The sequence below is a fragment of the Chiloscyllium plagiosum genome, chromosome 1 (genome assembly GCF_004010195.1).
Source record: "Chiloscyllium plagiosum isolate BGI_BamShark_2017 chromosome 1, ASM401019v2, whole genome shotgun sequence".
NCBI classification, from domain to species: domain Eukaryota; kingdom Metazoa; phylum Chordata; class Chondrichthyes; order Orectolobiformes; family Hemiscylliidae; genus Chiloscyllium; species Chiloscyllium plagiosum.
In genome coordinates, this window is record NC_057710.1 from 88,196,816 (window position 1) to 88,222,592 (window position 25,777).

General features: G+C 39.9%; 1 protein-coding gene across 8 annotated transcripts in view; it reads left to right on the forward strand.

The window, feature by feature from the left end:
- The window catches only part of usp46 (ubiquitin specific peptidase 46), a 127,077-nt gene that overhangs the window by 33,618 nt on the left and 67,682 nt on the right, over positions 1-25,777 (forward strand). For 6 of the 8 annotated variants that reach the window (XR_006311822.1, XM_043691075.1, XM_043691090.1 and 3 more), the window contains exons 2-3: positions 5,411-5,464; positions 14,812-14,892. The exons of 1 other annotated variant lie outside the window; for it this stretch is intronic. Coding sequence is in view for 6 of the 7 variants with exons in the window: in XM_043691075.1 (XP_043547010.1) it covers positions 5,411-5,464; positions 14,812-14,892 (135 nt within the window). In the remaining variant the exon portion in view is untranslated. The remainder of the gene's footprint in view (positions 1-5,410; positions 5,465-14,811; positions 14,893-25,777) is intronic. One more of the 8 variants, XM_043691067.1, reaches the window with a different exon arrangement.

Here is a 25,777-nt window from a genome sequence, read left to right on the forward strand (position 1 = left end):
CTGACTCGTACGTTGACAGGCCAACGAGGGGAGAGGCCACTTTGGATTTGGTGCTCGGCAATAAGCCAGGGCAAGTGTCAGATCTTGTGGTGGGAGAGCATTTTGGTGATAGTGGCCACAACTGCCTCACATTCTACATAGCTATGGAGAAGGAGAGGATTAGGCAAAATGGGAGGATATTTAATTGGGGAAGAGGAAACTATGATGCGATTAGACATGAGTTAGGAAGCATGGATTGGGAGCAATTGTTCCATGGTAAAGGCACTATAGACATGTGGAGACTGTTTAAGGAACAGTTGTTGCAAGTGATGAATAAATATGTCCCTCTGAGACAGGCAAGAAGTGGTAAGATAAAGGAACCTTGGATGACGAGATCGGTGGAGCTTCTCATCAAAAGGAAAAAGGTAGCTTACATAAGGTAAGGAAGTTAGGGTCAAGCTCAGCTCTAGAGGATTACAGGCAGGCGAGGAAGGAGCTCAAAAATGATCTGAGGAGAGCCAGGAGGGGGCATGAGAAAGGCTTGGCAGAACGGATTAGGGAGAACACAAAAGCATTTTACAATTATGTGAGGAATAAGAGAATGGTCAAAGAAAGAGTAGGGCCGATCAGGGATAGCATAGGGAATTTTTGTGTGGAGTCTGAGGAGGTAGGGGAAGCCCTAAATGAGTTTTTTGCTTCTGTCTTTACGAAAGAAATGAACTTTGTAGTGAATGAAACCTTTGAAGAGCAGGTGTGCATGCTGGAATGGATAGAGATAGAGGAAGCTGATGAGCTGAAAATTTTGTTAAACATTAAGATTGACAAGTCGCCAGGCCCGGACCAGATTTGTCCTCGGCTGCTTTGGGAAACGAGAAATGCAATTGCTTCGCCACTTGTGAAGATCTTTGCATCCTCGCTCTCCACTGGAGTCGTACCTGAGGACTGGAGAGAGGCAAATGCAATTCCTCTCTTCAAGAAAGGAAATAGGGAAATCCCTGGCAATTACAGACCAGTAAGTCTCACATCTGTCGTCTGTAAGGTATTAGAAAGATTCCGAGGGATAGGATTTATGACGATCTGGAAGAGCATAGTTTGATTAAATACAGTCAATACGGCTTTGTGAGGGGCAGGTCAAAGTTGAAACTTTATTGCTGGAACAGCACAGCAGGTCAGGCAGCATCCAGGGAACAGGAGATTCGACGTTTCGGGCACAGGCCCTTCTTCAGGAATGTCTGCCTTTAATTTCCGATATGGCTAGAAAGAACTGTTTGTTCAGTCTATGGATTCTTCTGTAAATGAAGAACAGTAGAGGTCCTTTGCAGGTCTGTGAGAGAGTTGTCCTGAGCTGGGGTATGTCGAGTTGCAGGGAATGTAGGTACCGGCGCATGGCTGCAAGCGTGGAGCGGAGGATCCGGAGGGAGGTCCGTTGCTGGAGGCTGCGGATTTGTTGCAGGTACTGGTAGTCCTGGTTGGGTCCAAATTGTGTTGGTCGGAAGGTGATCTGGAGTCCATGGGGGATCAGTCGGTTCCGTAGGCAGGTGCTGAGAAAAGAGATATGGCTGTGGTAACGAGTCTGCTTCAGAATATGGCTGAAGAGCTTCTGTGCAGAGGAGATGACCCTGAAGAGCTTCTGTGCAGAGGCCAGGCAAGTTAAGAATATTACTACAGTATTCCTACTGCAGGAGTTCTTTGATGCTTCAGATTGTCATGACTTTGTTGCTAGCAACAAGCTCTTTTACAGTCTGAGGATCAACTCCAAGATCTCATTTTACATAATTGGTGCAATGATAATGTCCCTACATTTGGACCAAAGTCTGTGTTCAAGTCCCACGTATCCCAGAGATGTGTCATAACATGTCTGAACAGGTGGATTAAAAGTAATTATGACTTGACTGGTAAGCATAGATGTCCTCAGTGGTCAAACACTAATGAATGCTTGTTAGTAAATTTAGAAAAAACATTTGAAACCAACTTTTGAACGAGATATCAAGTTGCAAATATATAAATTGGAGCACATGTTATTTTCTAACCAAAATAAATGTTGGTTGACCTTTCTACTTGTTATACTAATCAATACATGACAAAATGCAATATCTCTTTAAATAGAAATTTCACAACAGATTAGATGTTTACTATTTACTGTGGAATATTTTAATCAATTGCTCCTGCTAGATGTTCTTATGGGTTAAGTGACATCATTTAAAACTGTTATCTTCCTAATTGAAATTATTCCAAGGAGAAGGTGAAAGATAAACATGCATATGTGTAAAGTAGAATTTAAAATGCATGATATTCTGTTAAAGAATATAGAATAGTTCTGCACAAGAACAGGTCCTTTGGTTCACTGTTGTGCTGTTAAAATTTACCACCTGGCTAAGAATTGTAATCCAAGACCAATCTCCTCGTTATTTACCACTCTATTAATTTTCATTCCATCTGCACATTTACTGATCAACCTTCCAAATTGTTTGTACATACCATAAACAGCAAAGTCTCCAACAACAATTCCTGCGGAACCCATTAAACATGGGCTTCCAATTACGCAAACACCCCTCAACCAATGTTTCCTGCTACTCCCACCAGTTCTGGATCTAATTTCCTTAATTTCCTTGGATTTCATCTGCTTTTACTTTGTTATCAGACTTCTATATGGGACCTTATCCAAAGCCTTGCTGAAGTCCAATTAGAGTGTGTCAGATGTATTGCCCTCATGTACACATCTAGTCACCTCTTTTGAAAAATTCAATCAGGTTGGCCAAACATGACCTCTTAACAAAACCCTTGAATAATGATACCATATTGGCTGTGCTCTTGTCCTCTACCACTTCTCCTATGGCCAGGGAGGAATTGACAATTATTGCCAGTGCCTCTGCTATTTCCTCCCTTGCCCCTCTCAACAGACTGGGATGTATTTCATCCACAAGGCATGAATGAGAAGGTTTGGATTTTTTTCAAATGATTACGGTTGAGTTTACTGAAAGTTTTCAAGATGGAGAGGTTTTAATAGGGCGAATAGAGTGGATTGAAAACCAGAGAAAATGGATTCAAAAGCATTGGAAAATATCTCACCCCATTCACCAGCGCTACCCTGCCAGTAGGACAAAGAGCATTGTTTTTCAGCATTTTAAGACCAGGAGTATTCTACCTTTTCAAAGAGCTGATTCTATGACAGTTGGTGGATACTTCATATATTATCAGAAGTAGCCAGCAATGTGAATACAATCAAATGTGGATTTAAAAATATTTTATTAAATAGCAGGGCAAGCTAGAGGGACCAATAGCTTATTTCTTCTTATAATTATACATTCGTACTCTAGGATGAGGAATTTGCAGTGTTATGGATAAAACGTAAGCACAACATTTTTTAAGTGCCTTAATGGTCCGGTTGACCATCTTTTTAAATGTTTCAATAATTCTGTAGGGCGTAGCAGATGACGGTCAATAGTTACTGCTGCAGTAGTACAAAGACATACAATGAGACTTGAACTCTGCAAATCACTCACTGTGCTGATCATTTTGATCATTTTCTGACCATTATATTGCAATGTATTTGAATTGTATACAGACGTTAAAGGAAAGGTGAAGAAGAGGCCCTGGATGCAGCTGGAAGGGAAGATATTGTTTGGGCTGTGTAGCAGTTTGATGCCTGTTGAATAATTGTACTGTAATTTTTAGATTGGATACTCTTATTATAAAGGATCTAGTGGAAAGGTGCTTGAAACACTGAAGAGCTCTTGATACATTCTTGTGATAGGCAGAGAAAATGAAGTTTGAAGATTTTGTCTGAAAATAAGTATTAGTAGAACCATTCTTTTTGAAAAGGAAGAGGTTAGTAAGCCAGGTTACTTTTTGGACTGACCAACATCCAACCTTATTGCCCATTCTGACCTCCTGTCTGTGATCCAAATTCTTCGAAACATTTATTTGTAATTGCTAAAATTTGACAAATAGGTTTGTTGATTTTTAAAATGTATATTATGCTGTCGACACTCACATGTAGATTTTTGGATGTGTTAAACAATTATGTAAGTGTCTAGGAAGCTGCATATAACTTCAGGAGGACATAGCCACAAAATAATTCAAAGTGGGATGAAATTCAACACTGTGAAATGGTCTATCCTGGGAGGAAAAATAGAATGAAATGTGCACTGAAGTTCCAAAGAAGTGGGGGCGTAGAGAAACTTAATATATATATTTTTTAAAATGAGTGGTAAACTCAAAATGTTTTTGATTTTTAAAACAGTACTGGAATTTTAAAAAAAAATAGGTCCATTGAGTACAAAAGAAAAATTAAAACTTGTACATTGCTTAGACTACAGATAGATTTTATGGTGTCCTGTTGTAATGTTCCTTATGTTAGGATGGATATCCAAGGCCTGGAGGATTATATACAAGATTTATTAGGGTGATGCCAGGGATGAAAAGATTTATATACGAAGAAAAATATTACTCTTCCAATAGAATTTAGAAGATTAAGAGATTTGATTGAGCTCTTTAAGGGGATTTGATGGGTAAGTGTGTATAGTATGAGCTGTCAGAGGAAATGATGGAGGCTGGTATGATTACAACATTTAAAAGGCACCTGGATGGGTATATGAATAGGTAGAGGTTAGAGGGATATGGGCTTAAGTGCTGGCAAATGGAACTAGATTAATTTAGAATATCTGGTCAACATGGACAAGTTTGACTGAAGGGTCTGTTTGTGCTGTATATTTGATTCCAAGTAATGGAGAACATTTCTCGTTTTAAAACAAAACAGCGAAGGTAGGATTTTCTTTGAAGATTGTTAAGTAGTGAGGATATTTGTCGTCAGCTATTATAGATGCTACCGATCCACAAGAGATTTAAATGGAAAATAGACAAATGTTTGAAATTTAAAGATTTATATGCGGGACAAGGAGGGTGAGACCTGGAGAAATGGATTATTAATTGTAAAATTCTATCTGGTTTAAAATAAAAAAACTTTTGGAAATTTTATAGGTCATTCAGCCTTGGAAAGAGAAAGGTAGATGTAATATTTCGGTTAGGGCCTTTTAAAACAACACCTATGGGCAAAGTTGCTCATCTATCTTTGAGTTGTTAATCTATCTTTTTCAGCTGCTGATGAAATTACTATGAATTTACAATTTTGGTTGAGATTTCTTGAATTCATCATTTTACTTTTTTGCCTTTTTGTAAAATTAGAAATAAGTTTGAATAATATTTATCATTTAATATTGTGATCAAACCACAACTGGAGTAAAATAATAATATGACCTAATTATAAGTTGTTGTGGAGAATTCTGAGTGTACAAAGAGTAAACACTGATTTAAATCTCAATACAAACTATTTCACTTTTTTTATCTATGTGCAGCTGTGTTTTTATGTGTTTTTGTTATCGGGAGAGGGAGGGGGAAGAGAATTGAGATTCTCATTTTTCTCCCTTTACAGGCCCCTCTCCACGGCGAACTGGGCCACGGTCTTCTCCACATCTGCTGTCAGGAGGTGAGATTGAAGCAGGGTGAGCCAAACCACGTTACTGTAGTCTTTTTTCCCTTTGCAGGCTGCTGTAGAATGTACTCCTAAAATAGGAAGCGTGGGACACGCTGAGCTTGGCATTCTCCACAACTTAGGTTATGATCTGATATAATCAGTTAATCTGGTAGGGCTGTTTCAAGCAGGGACAGACAGCGAAGATTGACTCTTCCAGTGATGCTTCATTGATCATTGTTTAGATAATTATTGCAAATACGGCGAACTGTTTTCAGAATATACACTTAATATTTGTTTGTGTGGAAATACCTTTTACTTACAAATACTGATGGAGCCCAAAACTGAATTGGTACTGAAATAAGTTTTAAAGTTTGTGCTGTCTTGGTTAGCAATAAAAGATTTTCAGGCAAGGCCATCGCTGGAGCAGTTTAATGGGTCCAATCTTGCTATAGCATGGAGTGTAAAGACATTTGCGTTGGACTTAACTACAGTAACCTTAAGCTCATTTTTTACTCCCACAAAGTCGCTGGCAGTGTAAGCCGACAGCACATTTAACAAGAGAACCAGGTTGTCTTTAATCTGATCGTAGAGGTCAACTGACATTGGATCTTCTATGCTTAACTAATCTGAGAAATGAACATGGGAAGAAATGTGCATTAGCGAAGGTGAATTCAATGTTGGACCAGGTACAAAAAAAATACTTAATTGGGGAAGAAATAGTTTGTGTGAGAGAGAGGAAGCAAAAGGTATGAGAAAGCAAGATAAAAAATTTAAGCTTTTAAATTGGTCATTTTTGGAACGACATTTGTAGTAGTTGTCTTTCTGTGCAGGCAAAGTTGACTGGTAGTAATGAGCATGTGTTGACATTAAAAGGTCACTTGGGCAACTAATTATAGTACAATTCAAGATGGCACAAATCTGCTTATGGTTTGAAGTTCTTCTGGCCCACAAAATAAGTAATACTTTGCTGGTTTAAGATGGGGGGGAAATAGGAGTTTCTTTATAACATAGTTCAACTATAATGCAGTTTAACTTTTATTCCTCCCAACACCCACATTATATCAAACTACCAATGTATCAATCATGAAAGTACTGTACAGGCACATAAGCAATACGTATCACAGGTGAAATAGCGAAATGCTGGCATTAGCCTCACCATTATTTTCACAGAAAATTCTGGCCCATTACTTTTCTTCTGAAAATAGTAAAACTGTACAATTGCATAGCCTGACATTGTGGTCTCTCAACAATCCATTATTTTTGGATGCAAGTTATCATTTTTACATGAAACTTAATGAACCTGTCCGTAAAAAAAGTATACAAATGTTGATAGCCAAAATATGTACTGATGTCCAGGCCTACAAAGATTTCCAAAAGTGTTTTTCAAGTATTTAAAATGATGCAAACAAATTGAGCCTTTTAAATTTGGGGTGGAAATTACCACCGACTCTAGCTTACAAATGCTTAAATGTTGTGATAACAATGTTAGTTTGTAAAATAAAATTATTGAAGAAGGGGATCAAGTATTTTATGAACAAGTTAGGTATTTGTCAGCATCCATTTCCACAGTGTATCACTAAATGCTGTTTTAAATATTAAGGAAATGACCTCAGGATAACATGGTTGGAAATCACTGAGTTTGACTTCGAATGTACAGTGTTGAGTACACTTATCTCAACAGGAACAGTGGCTGGTGTGCTACTGTTGTTTCGGTGATTTGGATTGACAGAAGGAAAATTGCCAAGATTGCTACTTTTTTTTAAAGGCAGAATTATATATGCTGGAGTTGGGCTCCTGGGACTGCAATGTAAATATTGGGGGTGAGTTACCTTTCTTTAGCTGGCTTGCTCCAGTTCAGTTTTTCAGAATACTATCCTTCAGTGAGGTTAGACTTCTGTCCATTTCCAGGAAGAAATTCCATCTAAAAGCTGGCAACTCTGCATCCTAGCTACACCAACAGGAGCAGCAACCACTGCTGTGAAAGCGCATTCAGCGATGGACCCAGATATTCAGGCATATCCAGGTTTTTGCTAGGATCCAGCTGATGGGCCGCAATGAGGATGGGGGATTGGCATTGTTGGATGGGGCAGACAGGGAGGGTAGAAGTTGTGAAAATTATATGGAGGGCCCTCTGTAATTGAGTTCCTACATAAGGGCCTTGATTGGATTGTCTTGAAGGTTTGGACAGGATAGCAGTGCCCTAATTTGGAGGTTCCCCCTTTATGCTTGCTTACATGTAACATTGAATCCTTGATCTCTAACCCATTTACCATGGAGAAGGGTGTCTATAGGTTTAGGGCAAGCTTGTTCTTGGCTCGATATCTCTTTGATTGAATAGCTTGTCTAGAGTCACATGAATACCTGAATTAAGTATTATTTCAAAAATCATTTTCAAAGTCTTTTTATATTCAGGAATGCAAAAGAGCCAGTGGGGATTGGGATGAAATGATAAGCACCAAATAAATTATTGGCTAATATGTCTTTTGATTTTGTTCTGCATTATTGGTTGCACATAGATATCATAGCATTTAGGATAGTGGTTTCAGGACAATCTAGTACAAGGCTCTTTGCCAGTTCTGTTAGGTGGATTCTTTGAAGCACAAAAACAAAGCACAATTACAGAAAATATTTCCATTGACTTCACTACTTCAGGAAAATATTTTAAGGGAAAAATCTGTGGCAGCTTAAAAGATTTAGTGCACAGCACAAATAAAGCTCATGCATAATCCTTCATTGATTATCTCCTGTCAGTACCTATGACTCCTTATTGGATAAGCTTAACATGTTTTCTGTAAAATCGCCCAGCATGGTTCCATGTATAAGGGAGTCAGATTCTTTAAGTAATAATCTGCTTTGGTTTTAACTTTGTGTCCAAATGAATCCAAAGGATTCCTTCAGTAAGCCTGTTTATTGTTGATGTATTCAGTGATGAAGTACAAGCTTTTTCTGTAAAGCTCTGTGCTTCAGTAAACTTTTTTGTATCATTCATAATTATTCTTGATTTGTGTGAAGTAAAGTTTGTGACTGGCATGCACAAGTATTTATTACAAATGCTTATGTTTAGCATTTGTCAGTCTTGCACTTTGTGCTTGTGAATAACAGAATTCCTGCTTATTTTTAGCAGTCTTTATCGATAAATTCTGCCCTTGATGATGAGACTTATGGTTTAATAATCACTTGTATCAACTGGAAAGAAACATTGGTGTCAATAGCTAAGATGAATACAGGGTGTAGTGTTTTCTAATTCTGTAGTGTTTCATAACAGTGTATTTTCTAATCATTACACTTTGGCATCATGACTAGTTTTTCTGATGAAACGGGCATGATTTTTCTGCTTAATGCTTTTGAAAGTTGTCTACATTGTGACAGTTGAAGTATCTTCATTTTCTTCCTTATTTGTGAAATGTTTTGTTTCCCTTTACAAATTCGTAATATTCTTCTTTAATTATCACCATACTAAAAATCTTTCTCCCTAGTTATGTCCAACCAAAACACATTTTGAGGTACTGCTGCCATTAATCCCTCACCTGCTCTACCAGATATGTCAGGGAAGAAAACATCACCTAATCAAACACAGAAAATATTATCATACTTAACACAAAATTTGCTCAACAAATCTGTCTCTCTTTTTTTCCCTCCCTCACAAACATCACAATGCACTCAGCCTGGCCTTGAACATCCTGAACTATGGGTGCACCAGACCCCATCACCTGCCTCGAGAAAACCATTTTATTTTGTCCATCACCAATGCCACAGGAATCCACTAGTAATGAATAAATTCTTTGAAGTACTGTTTCTGAACATCAGAGGTGATGTTTTCATATGTTTTAAGTTCTTACTGTTGCATGTTTTTCGCAGTGGCTCCACTAAACACAATTTTCAGTTGGTATAAATAAGTCATGACGCGTTCATTGTAAAATGTTGGTGCAGAAGCATATTTGAGGTCAAGCTAAAAGGAGTTGAATTTCATCTTTATCTTCAAAAATGCAGCAGTGAAGATCCCATCTTGTGAAATTTATCTTGTCTTTGGGTCACTAAAGCACATGCCCCATTCTAAGAGCACTTTTTGAAAACTCTGTGCATCAGGTTGTGTTGACATTTTATTAGCAGACGCTAAAGTAATAGAATGGTATTTGAAAGATTTGTGTGATTCATAAGTGTAGATTGACTAATAATGTAATTCCATATTCATTTTTCTGAATTTTAGCTTGAATTCAATCATGACAGGACACTTGCATTTCCCCTCTTTTAAAAAGTTGTGTAGAGTCAAAAATGACATTACTGAAATGGTAAAATGCTGGAAGTAGGCCTTAAGTATAAATTAGAAAATATAATTTGGATTCTGAAAACAGCCTCCGTGTTAGCAATATTTTTTTAAGAGGTGAGGAACATATTAAGAGCAGTTAGCCTTGCATCTGTGATGTGAAACTGATTGAAGTCTATAATGGAGTATAGGGTAACTGATCACCTTGAAGATTTCAGTTAATCAGGGAATCAGCATGGGGTCATGAGGATAAGTCATCCCTGTCAAACCTCAGCTTTGTTTTAAGAGGTGACAAAGATGGGGACAGAGGTAAGTTGATGGATGTTGTTTATATGGACTTCAAGAAAGCTTTCAATAAAGTACACACCAGAAACTATTGGCTAAGATGAAACCCTGTGAAATCGTTGGCCAATTACTAAAATGACTAGGAAATTGAATGGCAAGCAACAGTTGGAATAATCCGTAAGGATGCACCTTGCAGGAAGTGACTAGTGATATCCTGCAGGGATCTGTGTTGGGGTCTCAATTATTCGCTATTGATTAAAGACTTGGATAATAGCATGACAGGTCAAATATCCTAATTTGCTGATGACACAAAATTGGGCAGCATTGTAGACAACGTTGATAGCTTAGAATTACAACAGGATATTGGTAGATTAAGTGAATGTGAGAAGCTGTGGCAAATTGAGTTTCATATACATAAGTGTGAGGTTATCCATTCTGAACCAAAATAGATCAGGGTACGTTTTTTAAAAGAAGGCACAAAGTTAAATACACTGGATGATCAATGGGTTCAGCTGCATAATTCTTTAAAATGCCATAAACATGGACAGAAAGCAGTCAAGAAGGCTAATGAAATGCTGACTTCGTACTTCAAGGGCTGAAGTATAGAGCTACAGATGTTAATCTGCAGTTGTACAAAATCCTGGTTATAGTACTGAGAGCAGATCATGGCACCACACAATAGGAAGGATGTTTTGGTCCTGGAGGAAGTGTAGTGCAGGTGTAAAAGAATGATAGCTGGACTTCAGGGATTATGTTAGGAGGAGAGATTAGACCTTTTTTCTGCAGAATTTAGAAGGTTGAGGGCAATCTTATTGAGATTTTTAGGATAACCGAGAAAGAGAGGGTAGATAAAAAGAAAATTATTTCCACTGGTTGAAGAATCTAGAACCAGGGGTCATCGCCTAAGAATTAGGGCCAGGACATTCAACAGTGATTCACTTTTACACATAGTAGTGTAGGTTTGAAATTCTCCTCCTCAATGGTTGATGCTAATTCAGTTGTTAAATTTAAATCTGAGATCTCTTTTTTTTATTATTAGCAGGAATATCAAATTATATGGGCCCAAATCAGGCATATGGAACTTGGCCACAGATCAGCCTTGATCTTGCTGAATGGCCTACTCCTGTTCCTACGTACCTTGGTGCTTCCAACATTTAAAGACAATACTTGATTAGGTACTTATGCAAAAACATACCAAGACCATGTTAACAGCACCAAAATTGTTTGATACCCTTAATAGAAGGACTATCTTTCCTATGCTATGATGCAGGTGCAAGACTGGTTAACACCAGATTTGCTATGGCGTGCAGTACTAAACTTGCATGTGCAGTACTGTTAGGGGATTATATGTTTTTAAGTAATGAGCTATTGTAAATTAGAGATGGCTGGGTGAAAAGTGGAATTTCCCATAACCAAGTAGAGAACAATGCACCTTTTGAAGACCATTTCATGGTCGGGCAAAATGAGTTAACTTGAGGCTTAACCATCTTGACCTGATGAAGATAAGTCATTGAATTAAGCTGGAGGAAGGGAATAAAACTGATTATTTTGGTATTAAACAATTATTAATTGTTTCCCACCAACACTAACAGTTATTACACAATTATGCTTTGTTAAAATAAATTTCAAGGGAAAGGTATTGTCAAATATCAATTGAAGATCTTCATACTGGTTAATATCTGGTAATAAGTTGAGAGTAGGACAAAGTTCAAAATGGATAGTGGGAAGTTGTAGGCACAGGGGATTGTAAACAGATTTTTCTATTTAATTTTGGCATTTTAGGTCAAAATTATGAGATCTCATTGCTGTGAGCATACTTTTTGATGTTATATTTCTGGGTTACATTTCATTTTTATGTTTTTCAGTGGCCTTAATCCTTGAATAAGTGTTTCCCACCAACACTAACAAATCCCATGAATTGATGACTCGATCTATATTAAGTAGACTTGTTATTGTGCAAAATGTTATGCACTAAATGAAACTGGTATTTTGCTATTTGACAGTTGAAGGTTGTTTGACGTAGTCTTTCATTGTGTAATTAATTGCTGGATGGAGCAGAAGAGATCGATTGATTGATTGTGAGCTTATCTATCACCCTCTCCCACACATTTCTCAGTAAAGAATAGTTTCTAACAGATTGGAATATTTTCATTTCAAAGATCCAGTGTTAATATCAAGCGCTTCCAGACTTAAAATAAAACACTGTCAACATTATCCCAAACTTAAACTGAGATTGTGGCTGAGTGATATTGTCACTGGAATTAGAATCCAGACAAATGCATGAATTCAAGTCCCACCAGCACAGCTGGTAGAATAAATGGAATTGAAAGCAACTCAAAGTAATGTTGCCATTAAAACTATTATCTGTTTTTGTAAAAAGATTCATTTTATTCACTAACATCCTTTTTCAATGGAAGGAACTGTGCCTTCTTTACCTGGACTGGCCTACATGTGACTGCCGATTCATAGTAATTTGGCAATGGGCTCTTAACTGGCCTCAAAATGGCCTAGCAAGCCACCCAGTTCAAGGGTAAACATAATTGTCTGTACAGATTGTAAGCTTGCCCACTAAGGTAGCAGGTTTATTTTCAGACATTTTGTCACCATGCTCGGTAACAACATCAGTCAATCTCTGTTAAAGCTCTGGTGTTCTGTCCCGCTTTCTATTTGTGTGTCTTGATCTGTTAAGGTGGGTGATATCATTTCTAGTTCTTTTTCTCAGAGGTTGGTAAATGGGGTCCAAATCAGTGTTTATTGATGGATTTCTAGTTGGAATGCCAGGCCTCTAGGAATTCTCATGCATGTCTCTGGTTAGCTTGTCTTGGGATGGATGTGTTGTCCCAGTCAAAGTGGTGTCCTCCTTCATCTGTATGTAAGGGTGCTTGTAATAGTGTTGATGAGTTAGTATTTGTGTATCCTGGTGGCTAGTTTTCTGCCTGTCTGTCCAGTGTAGTGTTTGTTGCAGTGCTTGCAGAGTATTTTGTAAATGACATTAGTTTTACTGGTTGTTAGTACAGGGTCCTTTTGGGTTCATCAGTAGCTGCTCGTGTTGGTAGGGTTATGGGCTACCATGATACCAAGGGGCCAGAGTAGTCTAGTAATCATCTCCAAGATGTATTTGTATGGTAGTGTGGCTAGAGTTTCTGGGTTTGTTGTTTAAGAATCAGCAGACTGTGTTTGTCGGGTTCTTCTTGAATATGCTGTATCGGTATTTTTCTTCTGCTCACAGTTCCTGGGTGCTGCAGTGTGTTGTGGCCAGCTTAAATCATGTCCTGATCCAGCTCCATTTGTCGGTGTTGGAATGATTTCTTCTGTAGCTAAGTATCTGGTCTGTGGGTGTTGCTTTCCTGTAGACACTAGCCGGCAGTTCTCCATTAACTGTCCATTCCACTGTGACATCTAGGAAGGGGACTTGTTGTTGTTGTCGTCGTCATCATCTTTTGTGAAATTTATGCCACTATGGATGTTGTAGGTTTCCTCCTACTTTGTTCTGTTTTGTGATGACAAAGGTGTCATCCATGTAGCAGACCCAAAGTTTGGATTGAATCGTGGGTTGGGCTGTATGTTTGAGTCTTTGCATTACTGCTTCTGCTAAGAATCCTAATATTGGTGATCCCATAGGTGTTCTATTGATTTGTTTTTTGGTCTTGTCATTGAGTAGTGAGGCACAGGTCTACTAGCATTTTGTTCTTGCTGATGATGTTGGTGGTGTTTTTGTCCTTGTTTCACCTAGTAGTGTGGTCAAAAGACATGATCCACTATCACTAGTTTCCTTACGTACAGATGAAGGAAGGACAGTACTTTGACTGGGACAACACATCCATCCTTGGACAGGCTAAACAGAGGCTTGCACGGGGAGGTCTCTAGGCATCCCTAAAGACCTGGCATTTTTACTGGAACTCCATCAATAAGCACATTGATTTGGACCCCATTTATAAACCTCTGAGAGAAAGAACCGGAAATAATATCAGCCACCTTAACAGACCAATACACAAATAGAAAGTGGGACAGAACACCAGAGCTTCACTAAACCTACCGGCTCAGCGAGCAAACCTCAACCTGAGCTACAAATCTTCTCAAGTGCAAATAATTGTCCCTTTTCGAGTCTGCTTTCTAGAAAAATGTTGGATTATAATCTTATGTTATATTTCAGTTAGTCACATGTCTGATTTTCACTGTTATCCAGTCCAGTGTCAGAACCTATTCTATCAGTTTTACTTTTGATCTGTTCATTTGACCCTCAGCCAAGAGCAGAAAGTCACCACAGAAATGTAAGCTGATAAATGAAATAAGTGGCAAAGCTAAATATTATGTTGCATTATCTATCTACCAGCTTTGGCTCAATAACAGCATTACATCTGAGTTAGGTTATGGATTTAGAGACACGCACACACAATCTACATTGAGACTCCAGTGCTGAGGTGATACTGTATTGTCAGAAGTGCTGCTTTTGATCACTTTTTAAAGCAAGGCCTGGAATGATGTTTCAGACAGACGTCATTGATCCTTTAGACCCCTTTGAAAACAAAAGTAGGGAAATTCTTCCTAGTTTCCTGGACAATGTTAATGCTTCCATCAGCATCACAAAAATAGATTATTTTGTCTGGGAGTTTACTTTACACAAATATTACTTGTTGAGTTTCATAAATTCCAACAGTAACTTCAGTTTAGAAGTACTTATTTGTGTTGTGTTGTGTTTTGGATGGCCATTAGCAATAGCAGCACGATATAAGTCCAAGTTTTTCTGTTTTTCTTGCAGCAGCTGTACCTAATTGCCATATTCTCACCAACCCTTGTGCTTTTGTTGCAGGGCACCAATGCCTCTGCTCTGGAGAAAGACATCGGTCCAGAGCAGTTCCCAATCAATGAACACTACTTTGGTTTGGTCAATGTAAGTTTATTCCACTTTATGAAGTAATAATTAAGAAGTTGTATTTAAGCTGGACATTAAGCGAAGTAGCTATTTCAAGGATGAATAATCTTGCCCATATGTTACTGTTCTTCCTTTTTCTCCTACATTCGAGAGGAAAGAAGGTCTTAAGTTGTTGAAATTGATAGAAGTTGTTTTCATGAGAAAACAGGAGATTAAAGGGTGATTTTTATAGAGGTGTATAAAATAATGGAAAATTTAGAATGGAAGCAACTTTTCCCAAATAAAGGTGTCTGTACAAGAAAATATAAATAGAATATGAAATGAAATTTGGAAGCAAAGGCAGGAGAAACTTCTTTAAATAGAGCGTGAGTTTGAGGAATTTAAATAAATAACTGAAAGCTAGGTTAAGTTGAAATTTGAAGAGATGGATTGCATAATGAAAAGGGAATATTTCTTATAGAATAAGGAATGCTACTTATATGGAGGAATAATGCCGCTTCCAGTTGTCAGTTTCAGCTGTCCGCTGTAGTGGCCGGTATATTGGGCCACATGAATATGACTGGGACAACACTACCATTATAGGGCAAGCGAAACAAAGAACAGCCAGGGAATTCCTAGAAGCATGGCACTCATCCACAAACTCCATCAACAAACACATAGACCTAGACCCAATATACCGGCCACTACAGCTGACAGCTGAAACTGGCAACTGGAAGCGGCAGGGACAGGCCACTATAAATGCCGGAGGAAACACCACAGAAGCGCTTCACAGGAGGCTCCCAAGCACTGAGGATGTCACCTAGACAGGGGACGAAACATTTGCAACAAAAACTTCTAGCTCAGCGAGCAGAATCACAGCAAAAATAAAAATAACCGGAGAAACTCTGATCTGGCAACAACTGTGGAGAGAAAGCAGAGTTAGTGTTTTGGGTATGGTGACCCTTCTTTCGAACTAATGGTAGCTAGGAAAAGTGGTGCATGTGCTGAAGGCAAAGGAGATGGGGAAAGAAAAGGAGTATGTGGTAGATGGAAATGGAGTCCAGAGGGCGAGGACAGGAGATGGTGGTGCAGACAAACTCATGAATAATAGTAAGCCAGGGAGAAAGAAAATGGCTAATATTGGTGAACATCAATAGGTGAAAACAGGTTGACTGTGATGAAAGCAGTTCCTGTCATGATGGGATGTGAGGGTGGGTAAAGGACATGGACAAAGGATTTTTAGGCCCTAAAATTATTGAACTCGGAGTCAGAATACATTCCTCTGATTCATGTGAATTAATGTCCATTATCTTTTTCTAAGTGTTTCTGAATTGTAACTTCTTTTCCATCTTTTCATAACTCTCCATGTACACCTATGTATGTGTTGCAAAAAAATCTTCGGGTTCAAATGTTAAATAAATCATCGTTTTCTTTTTAACCCTAAACAGTTTGTCGTGGGTCATTTTAAAAATTAGACTTCACAAACCAAGAGTTTAGGGGAGCATACCACAACCTACTTTTGAAAGAGAAAAGAAAAAAATTAAAATCTGTTATGGACAGAAGATTGGAAACATAAAGAATTCAATTCACCTTCCCCTCTAGTCCATGACACTAGATGTGAAAAGCTGTTAACAGTTTCCGTGATCACATTGTGAAAGCGCTTGAGATAATATGGCAACGTTCTGTATCATGTCATTTATTTTTCTCATGCTGACGGTCAAAACCAAACTCTTCACTGGTATGGGAGAGTCTGGATATTCTCTACTGAAGGTGTTCCTGGGAATGGAATACTATTTTAGCATCGTCAGTGTAGAATATTCTGAGAATTTCCGAAGTCTTTAGACTCTGTTAACTTTTTTTTATCTTGGAAGTATTATGCATGAAATGCACATGTAGCATGCAGGTGCAGCAGGTAATCAGGCAATCTAATGAATGGAATATTTGCCCTTACTCATAATTCAACCTCCTTGAAGTAAGGAAGTCTTATTGCAAATTTACAAGGTGCTAATGAGACCACGTGGAGTATTGTGAGCAATTTTGGTCTAAGGAAAGACCTCATTTCATTGGCATTTCAGAGAAGGTTCACTAGTATGATGCTCGAGATGGAGGGATTATTTTATGAGCAAAGGTTAAACAGTTTGGGACTCTACTCATTGGAATTTAGAAAAATGAGGGGTGATATCATTGAAACACAGGATTCTTTAAGAGCTTGACAGTACTAATGCTGAAATGGAGAGTTTAGGAACAGAGGGCATAGCCTTAGAATTAAGGAATGTCACTTTAAGTTGAGGAATTTCTTCTCAAAAGGTGGGAGTCTTTGGAACTTGCCACAGCTATGGCGCAGAATCCTTGAGTATATTTAAGGTTAAGGTAGATTCTGGATTAGACGGGAATCTAGGGTAGGGTTATAGGAAAAGGACAGGAAAGTTGACCTGAGGAGTAACTGATCAACTGTTGAATGGTGGAGCAGGTTTGAGGGGCTGAACAGCCTACTCTTGTTGCTATTTCTTGTGGTCTTCATTCAGCTAAGCCGCTATGAAATGATGTAAAACTTAAGAATTGTGTTCAACTGTAATCTGTAACCACCTGGCTCAGCATATCCTCCACTTGATTCCTTGGTTTGATGGTAAATAAGTCCTGATTTATTGAAGACTGCAGGAGGCCAATACAGCAACATGCACACCTAAAAATGAGATGGTATTTGGTGAAACTGAAGTGCTTTCATGTCAAACAGAGGAGACAGTATGTGATAGTACTAAACAATCCACAACAAATGGTTCAGATACAGGTCTGTAAACCAGCTGCATTCAGTTGTGAATGGTTGTGGGCAACTAAACCAGAATAGGTTAGGGCTGTTTTCCCTGGAGCATTGGAGGTTAAGGGGTGACCTTGCAGAAGTTTATAAAATCGCGAGGGTCAAGGATAGGTAAGTAGACAAGGTCTTTTCCCTGGGATGGAGGAGTCCAGAACTATAGGCATAGTTCAAAATCTCACAACACTAGGGTATAGTCCAACAGATCTATTTGGAAGCACTAACTTTCGGAGTACTGCTCCTTCATCAGGTGGTTGTGGAGTATAAGATGGTAAGATACAGAATTTGTAGCAAAAGTTTAGAGTGTGATGTAACTGAAATGATATATTGAAAAAGACCCTGGATTGTTTGTTAAGTCTCATCTTTTAGAGTGTACAAAGTTTAAAAATCACACAACACCAGGTTATAGTCCAACAGGTTTAATTGGAAGCACACTAGCTTTCAGAGCGACGCTCCTTCATCAGGTGATTGTGTGGACTATAACCTGGTGTTGTGTGATTTTTAACTTTGTACACCCCAGTCCAACACTGGCATCTCCGAATCATCTTTTAGAGTGAGCATGTTGGATTCAGTTCTTCCATATGTAAATCGCAGAACATTTAAAAGTTACATTCTCAAGTGTACTTGAACAATTGGTGTCATGTCGGCCCAGATAATGCATTTAAGATTTGAGCTGCCCTCTGCTGCCTGACCTGCTGTGCTTTTCCAGCACCACTCTAATCTAGACTCTGGTTTCCAGCATCTGCTGTCCTTGTTTTTACCTGTGAGACTGTTTATGCTGCAATGTTCAGACTGATTCTAATCTAAAAAAGGGATATACAGAATCTTACATGAATTCATGCAGTTTTTGAGCAAAATGAAATGTAATTGTGCAAGTACAAATTCATGTGTGTGTGTGTGTGTGTGTGCACGAGGGGTGGGGGTGCAGTTATGAGTGTCTGCGAGAAAGTTTGAGTGTAAAGGGGTATAAGTCTGAGACCGGGTCGAGTGTATGTATGAGCATCAGTGAGTGAGTGTGGGTGTAGTGCAGTGGGGTCACCTGTCACATGACATGAACCCAAAGTCCCGGTTGAGGCCAACCACATGTGTACCTTGGCTATCAGCCTCTGCTTGGCCACTTTGCGTGGTTGCCTGTCCCGACGTCTGCCTTGGAGCATGTTCACCCGAAGGTCCGAGGTCAAATGTCCGGACCACTGAAGTGTCCTCCAAATGGGAGGGACTACTGTCTGTTGATTGTTGTGTGGGGTGCCCATTCATTCGTTGCTGTAGCCTCTGCTTGGTCTCGCTAATGTACCATGCCTCAGTGTATCCTTGCCTGCAGTGGGTGAGATAGACAGCGTTGGCTGAGGCGCATGAGTACCGGCCACGTACATGGTGGGAGGTGTCCCCAGTGTAATGGTGATATCTGTGTCGACATTCTGACATGTGTTGCAGTGTCTACCATGACAAAGTTTGTATGGTGTTGTCCTGAAAGCTGGACAGTTGGCTGCAAACAATGATCTGTTTGAGGTTTGGTGGTGGTTTACAGGCAAGAAGTGGAGGCGTGGGGAAGGTCTTGGCAATGTGCTTATCCTTATTGATAATGTGTTGCAGGCTGCGAAGAACATGGCGTAGTTTTTTTACTCCTCGGAAGTACTGGACAACGAACAGTATCCTGTGTGGCAGCGAGAAATCGTAATGACCTCAGGAGACAGACACGAGTTGCAACAGACAGGGTGTCCTTCGTTGTCCAGTACTTCCCAGGAGCTGAAAACTACACAATGTTCTTAACAGCCTGCAACACATTATCAATGAGGATGAGCACCTCGCCATGACCTTCCCCAGGCCTCCAGTTCTTGCCTTCTAAAAAAAACCACCAAACCTCAAACAGATCATTGTTTGTAGCAAACTGCCCAGCTTTCAGGACCACACCATACAACCTTGTTGCGACAGACACTGCAAGACTTGTCAGTGTCGACACGGATACCACCATTACACATGGGGCACCTCCCATCATGTATGTGACAGGTACTCCTGCGACTCAACCAATGTCTCATGCACCTCTATCTCATCCACTGCAGGTAAGGATGCCCTGAGGCATGGTATATGGTACATTGGTGAGACCAAGCAGAGGCTATGGTAACGGATGAATGGACACCACACAACAATCAACAGAAAGGAGTGGCCTCCCAGTTGGAGGACACTTCAGCCATCCAGGACATTCGACCTCGGCCCTTCGGGTGACTGTGCTTCAAGGCAGACTTCGGGACAGGCAGCCTAGCAGACCCTGATAGCCAAGTTTTGGAGATGGCCTCAACTGGGACCTTGGGCTCACTTCATACTACAGACACAGACGTGCACGCACTCAGGCAGACACGCAGCCCACAGACACACAGGCGCGCATGCAGATCAGCTCTCATACATAAGCTCTCTGTCATACATTCACACGTACACTCCCACTCTCTCACAGACTTAAACCCCTTTACAAGCGCATACAGACACTCAACCCCCCCCCCCCCCCCCCCCCCCCACACCACACGCACACACATGTGTGCCCACGCAAGTTTGTGGGATGAATTTGTACTTCCAGAATTACATTTTGCTTTGCTCAAAAACTGCATGAATCCATGTAAAATTCTGTAAATCCCTTTATTAGATTAGACTCAGTCTCAACATTGTGCCACACCTTAAATGCATTATCTGGGCCGACATGAGACCAATTGTTAAAGTTCACTTGAGAATGTCACTTTAAAAAAAATTCTGCGATTTACATATGAAAAAACTGAAACCAACATGCTCATACTAAAAGATGAGAGATTTAACAAACAATCCAGGTCTTTTTCAATATATAATTTCAGTTACATCACATTGTAAACTTTTGCTATAAAGTCTGTGTCTTGCATTCTTGTACTTCTGACGAAGGACCAGTGCTCCAAAAGCTAGTGCATCCAAATAAACCTGTTGGTTATAACCTGGTGTTGTGATTTTTAACTATGGATACCCCAGTCCAACACCGACATCTCCAAATCATAGAGGGCGTAGGTTTGGGGTGAGAGGGTGAAAATTTAAAAGGGATTTACGGGGCAACTGTTTTACGCAGAGGGTGGTGTGTGTATTGAATGAGCTGCCAGAGGAAGGTACAACTGGAGGCTGGTACAATTATGGCATTTAAAAGTAATCTGAATGTCTATGTGAATAGGAAGGGTTTAGAGGAATATGGGCCAAGTGCTGGCAAATGGAACTAGATTAGGTTAAGACATTTGGTCAGCATGGACTGATTGGACCGAAGGGTCTGTTTCTGTGCTGTATGTCTCTATGACTCTGTAACTATCCTCAGAAATGCAGTGTTGGGGAAGATAGAGAGTGAGATCACAATACTCCTCTAACAGTGTTACATCAATCACCCATCTGACCCTGTTCACTGGTCTGGAGCGTTGGTCTTCGGCTAATTTGATTTATTCCATATGACATGAAGGAAGCGCTGAATGCATTTCAGAAATAGTATTGATGATTTTTGCTCCAGAACTAGCCACATCCTGAGCTGAGTTAGAACAGCCAGCAATGTGGAAAATTGGCTCAAGTGTGACCTGTATTCAAAAAAGTATCCAAAGTAGCTAATTTCTGCTCCATTAGATCATCATCATGAGAGAGATAGTGTTATGAACTCTGGTTGTTACTGGGCAAGTCAGATTCTCGGCTGAAATTTGGCTTGACAGATTTTTTCTTTTTGATTTAAATGAGGTGGTCTTTCACTGAAACGTAAAGATGAAGTGCTTCAGGTTTTCTGGATAGTCTTGGCCTTTTTTAACTGGAGTGAAAGATTAAAACGGACCTAAGGGGCAACTTTTTCACACAGAGGATAGTTTGTATGTTGAATGGACCACTAGAGGAAGCGGTAGACACAGGTACAGTTACAACATTTAAAGGACATTTGGATGAGTGCATGAATAGGAAAGCTTTAAAAGGTTATGGGCTAAATGGAGGCAAATGGATCTAGTTTAGTTTGGGAAACCTGGTTGACATGGACGAACTGGACCAAAGGGTCTGTTTCCATTCTAATAAAACAGAAATTTCTTACACAATAGAAATGAGAAAATTAAGCCAACCTATTTACATAACTTTAAAAATTTCTAAACACACTGAAACATATGCTCCCATTGATCCCACGATATTTTCAGTAGTCACCAGAGAGAATTCCCTTCTCTTATATCTATAAGGTTTAATTTAACTATGGCTTAAATTCCCCCTACTTAAGAATCTGCGAGCTCCTGGAGCAACTCCGCTTAGCTTTAAAGAGCTCCTTCAGGGATATAACCAAATGCTCTGGTCTGGAACTTTGAAACTTAGCTGCTGTTTAGTAACCATTCTGAACCATCTCTTTTTTTTGTCAGGAGCAAATGTTTTTCACATTCGACTTCAGCTACACTTCTACAAAACTGCCAAAGTGAAATGCAAAACCTTTTTCCAAACTATAGATGTTTTGTCTAATCAATAGGAACAAATATCAATATCAGACCTCATAAGCTCAAAGCCTAATGCACAACTCTTTACTTGTTCGCTCATAAAAACTCTCCCAATGTAAATAAATTCCCATTAGCTTCCATCTCCAATTGTTTTGTAAATAGAAATACTTACAAGTTAATCATTTAAACCCCTTCAGAGACACAAACCAAATCTTTCGTACCACCAGCTCCTATTCAAGGTGTAAAATAAATGCTGTTGAAATTATATTTAACTATCACACCTTAATTAAAAACATCAATAACTTGTTTAATGATGCTTAATTTAGGTTGCACCGGGGACAGTCAACTCCTGACCTTGTTACAGCCTTTGTTAATGTAGAGAAAAGAACTGAAGTATAAAGGTGAATTGAGTGTGATTCTCTTAACATGAAGCTAGAGTTTAACTGAGTGTGGCATAGAGAAGCTATGCTGAATCTGGGGAAACTCTCTCTGGATTGGTGTCATACTTAGCACAAAAGGTTGTGCTTGTTGGAGGCCAATCATCTCAGTCCAAGGGCATCACTGCTAGAATTCTTTGGGGTGGTGTCCCAGGTCTGACCATCTTTTGCTAGTCAAGAGATTCTTTTCGCTACATAAGATAAGTAGGAGTGTTCATCCTATTCTCTCAGTACCTCCAATACTAAAGCGATACCTATTTACATGCAGTAAGACCTGAACAATACAGAGGTCTGTGCTGATATGTGGCATGAATGTTACTTGCCATGCAAGTAGTCGAGTAGCATCGCCAGAGAGCGGATCTAACAATGTTCCCGTGGCATTACTATTGCTGAGTCTCCCACTGAGTTCCAAGCTGAGCTTGGAATCTTGCAAGCTACCAATGAGCAGAAACGGAACAGGGCCAAACAAATAAATACTGTAGCTGCAAGAGCAGGTCAAAGGTCTCGAATTTGGCAAACAAGCCAGCTGATGGCCCAAATGTTCTTCCTCTGACTCCAAGGTACAATTTTCGATTGTGAATATTCTCTACTTGCATAGATGAATGAAGTTCCAACAATACTTGAGCTTGACACAAAGTAATATGTTTTATTGAGAGTTCTGAAGAGTTGATGAGCCTGAATGTTGACTCTGCTTTCTCTGCGCCGATACTGCCAAACTTGATGTTTTTTCCAATAATTACTGTTTTGTTTCATTGGCATCCACTCCACCCCCTATAAAAGCTTTAAACAAAAGAACCCAAAGGGCAGCTTGAAGAAGAATCACTGGACCTGAAAAGTTATCTCTGCTTTCTCTCCACAGTCAGACCTGATGAATGTTTCCAGCAACTTCTGTGTTTGGCCCTTAAAAGCATTCACCAGTGATGCTTAGTGCACAGTCCTATCACTATCTGCAAGAAGCCCCACAGGAACTTGCCTAACTTTTTCGGCAATATCCAAACCTACTATTTTTATCATATAGAAGAACAAGGGCAGTAGGTACATGATAGAACCATTAACTGTGAGTTTCCTTCCAAATTATTGCTGGGTCAAAATCCTAGAACTCTCCTCAAAGTACAGCTTGGGTTGTTCTAAGGACTAAGAACTACATTTCAAGAAGGTAGCAAACCATCACTTTCTCAAGGGTGACAAATGATAATCAGCAAATGTTGGCCTAGCCAGTAATGTGCATGTCCTGTGAAATATTTCAAGAAAACCTCCTTCAAATATGTTTGAAGCTTAAGTTTCCAAATGTCACCATGAGGAAATGCAGTAATGCACTTGTCAATGAAGAGAATGTTTATTAATGTGGAGAGGCTTGCACCCAGTAAGGGTCGCGACCCATGATTTGGGAATCCCTAACCTCACCAATAGCGAGACTAAATGAAATAATTAGTTTTTAGAGTTCTAACTTTCCTTCAAAGAAGTGTATTTTATTACTTGGTAATTCACCTTTTCTCAGTCTTCTTAAAGATCTCCTTAGTCATCCTACGTAATTAAGGATTTGGAAGAACTACAAACTTGAGCTGTATTTTCATTTTGCTTTTTAAAGTAAATTATAGAATGATGTACATTTCATACTGTAGGCTGCTATATATGAGGGATCTAAAGGTTTTGTCACTTTGTTTAGTTCTGATTAATCTTGTCAAGAACAGCATTGCTGTTTACCCTGAAACACACTGGATTGTTGGCACTGGTTGCTATGAATTACATCTGAAGGAGAAATTGCCTTCATAGACCAATTTTATTTTGGCCAATTCAGTTTTCTCAATGATACAAAATAAAAAGCACCAAGTGAAGAGCTGGTGCAGATAAGACCTTAAGACATAGGAGCAGAAATTAGGCCACTCAGCCCATCAAGTCTGCTCTGCCATTCAGACATAGCTGATGAGTTTCTCAACTCCATTCTCCTGCTTTCTCCCTGTAACCCTTGATACTCAAAAACCTATCTATCTTAAATTTAAATATAGTCAATGACCTGACCTGACCACAATTTTCTGTGGCAATTATTTCCATAGATTCACTGCTCTCTGGCTGAACAAGGTTTTCCTTATCTCTGTTCTGACAGGTCTGCCCTTTACTCTAAGGCTGTGCCCTCTGGTCCTAGTCTCTTCCACCAATGGAAACATCTTCCCAGCATACACACTGTCCAGGTCATTCAGTATTTTAAGTTTCAATTAAATTCCCCCCTCATCCTTCTAAACTCCAAGTATAGACCCAGAGTTCTCAAATGGTTATCATACATTTAAGCTGTTCATTCCTGGGGCCATTCTAGTGAATCTCCAGCGCCAGTACGTTCTTTCTGCGATATGGGTCGCAAACCTACACGCGTTACTCCAAATGTGGCCTGACTAGAGCCTTTTAGAGCCTTAGACGTACATCCCTGCATTTATATTCAAGTCATAGGTCTGTTTCCATGCTGTACATCTCTATTGGTCCAACCCATCAATGCCGACCAGATATCCCAACCCAATCTAGTCCCACCTGCTAGCACCCGGCCCATATTCCTCCCAACCCTTCCTATTCATATACCCATCCAGATGCCTCTTAAATGTTGCAGTTGTGCCAGCCTCCACCACTTCCTGGTGGATCTGACGAGGGAGTCACGGAGGGAGTGTCTCTCATCAGGTCCACACCCCCCACCAACCCAACCTCCACTCCCGGCACCTTCCCCTGCAACTGCAAGAAATGCAAAACTTGCGCCCACACCTCCCCCCTTACTTCTCTCCAAGGCCCCAAGAAATACTTCCATATCCGCCACAAGTTCACCTGCACCTCCACACACATCATCTATTGCATCCGCTGCACCCGATGTGGCATCCTCTATATTGGGGAGACAGGCCGCCTACTTGCGGAACGTTTCAGAGTACACCTCTGGGATACCCAGACCAACCAACCCAACCACCCCGTGGCTCAACACTTCAACTCCCCCTCCCACTCCACCAAGGACATGCAGGTCCTTGGACTCCTTCATCGCCAGACCATGGCAACATGATGGTTGGAGGAAGAACGCCTCATCTTCTGCCTGGGAACCCTCTAACCACAAGGGATGAACTCAGATTTCTCCAGTTTCCTCATTTCCCCTCCCCCCACCTTGTCTCAGTCAAATCCCTCGAACTCAGCACCGCCTTCCTAACCTGCAATCTTCTTCCTGACCTCTCCGCCCCCACCCCACTCCGGCCTATCACCCTCACCTT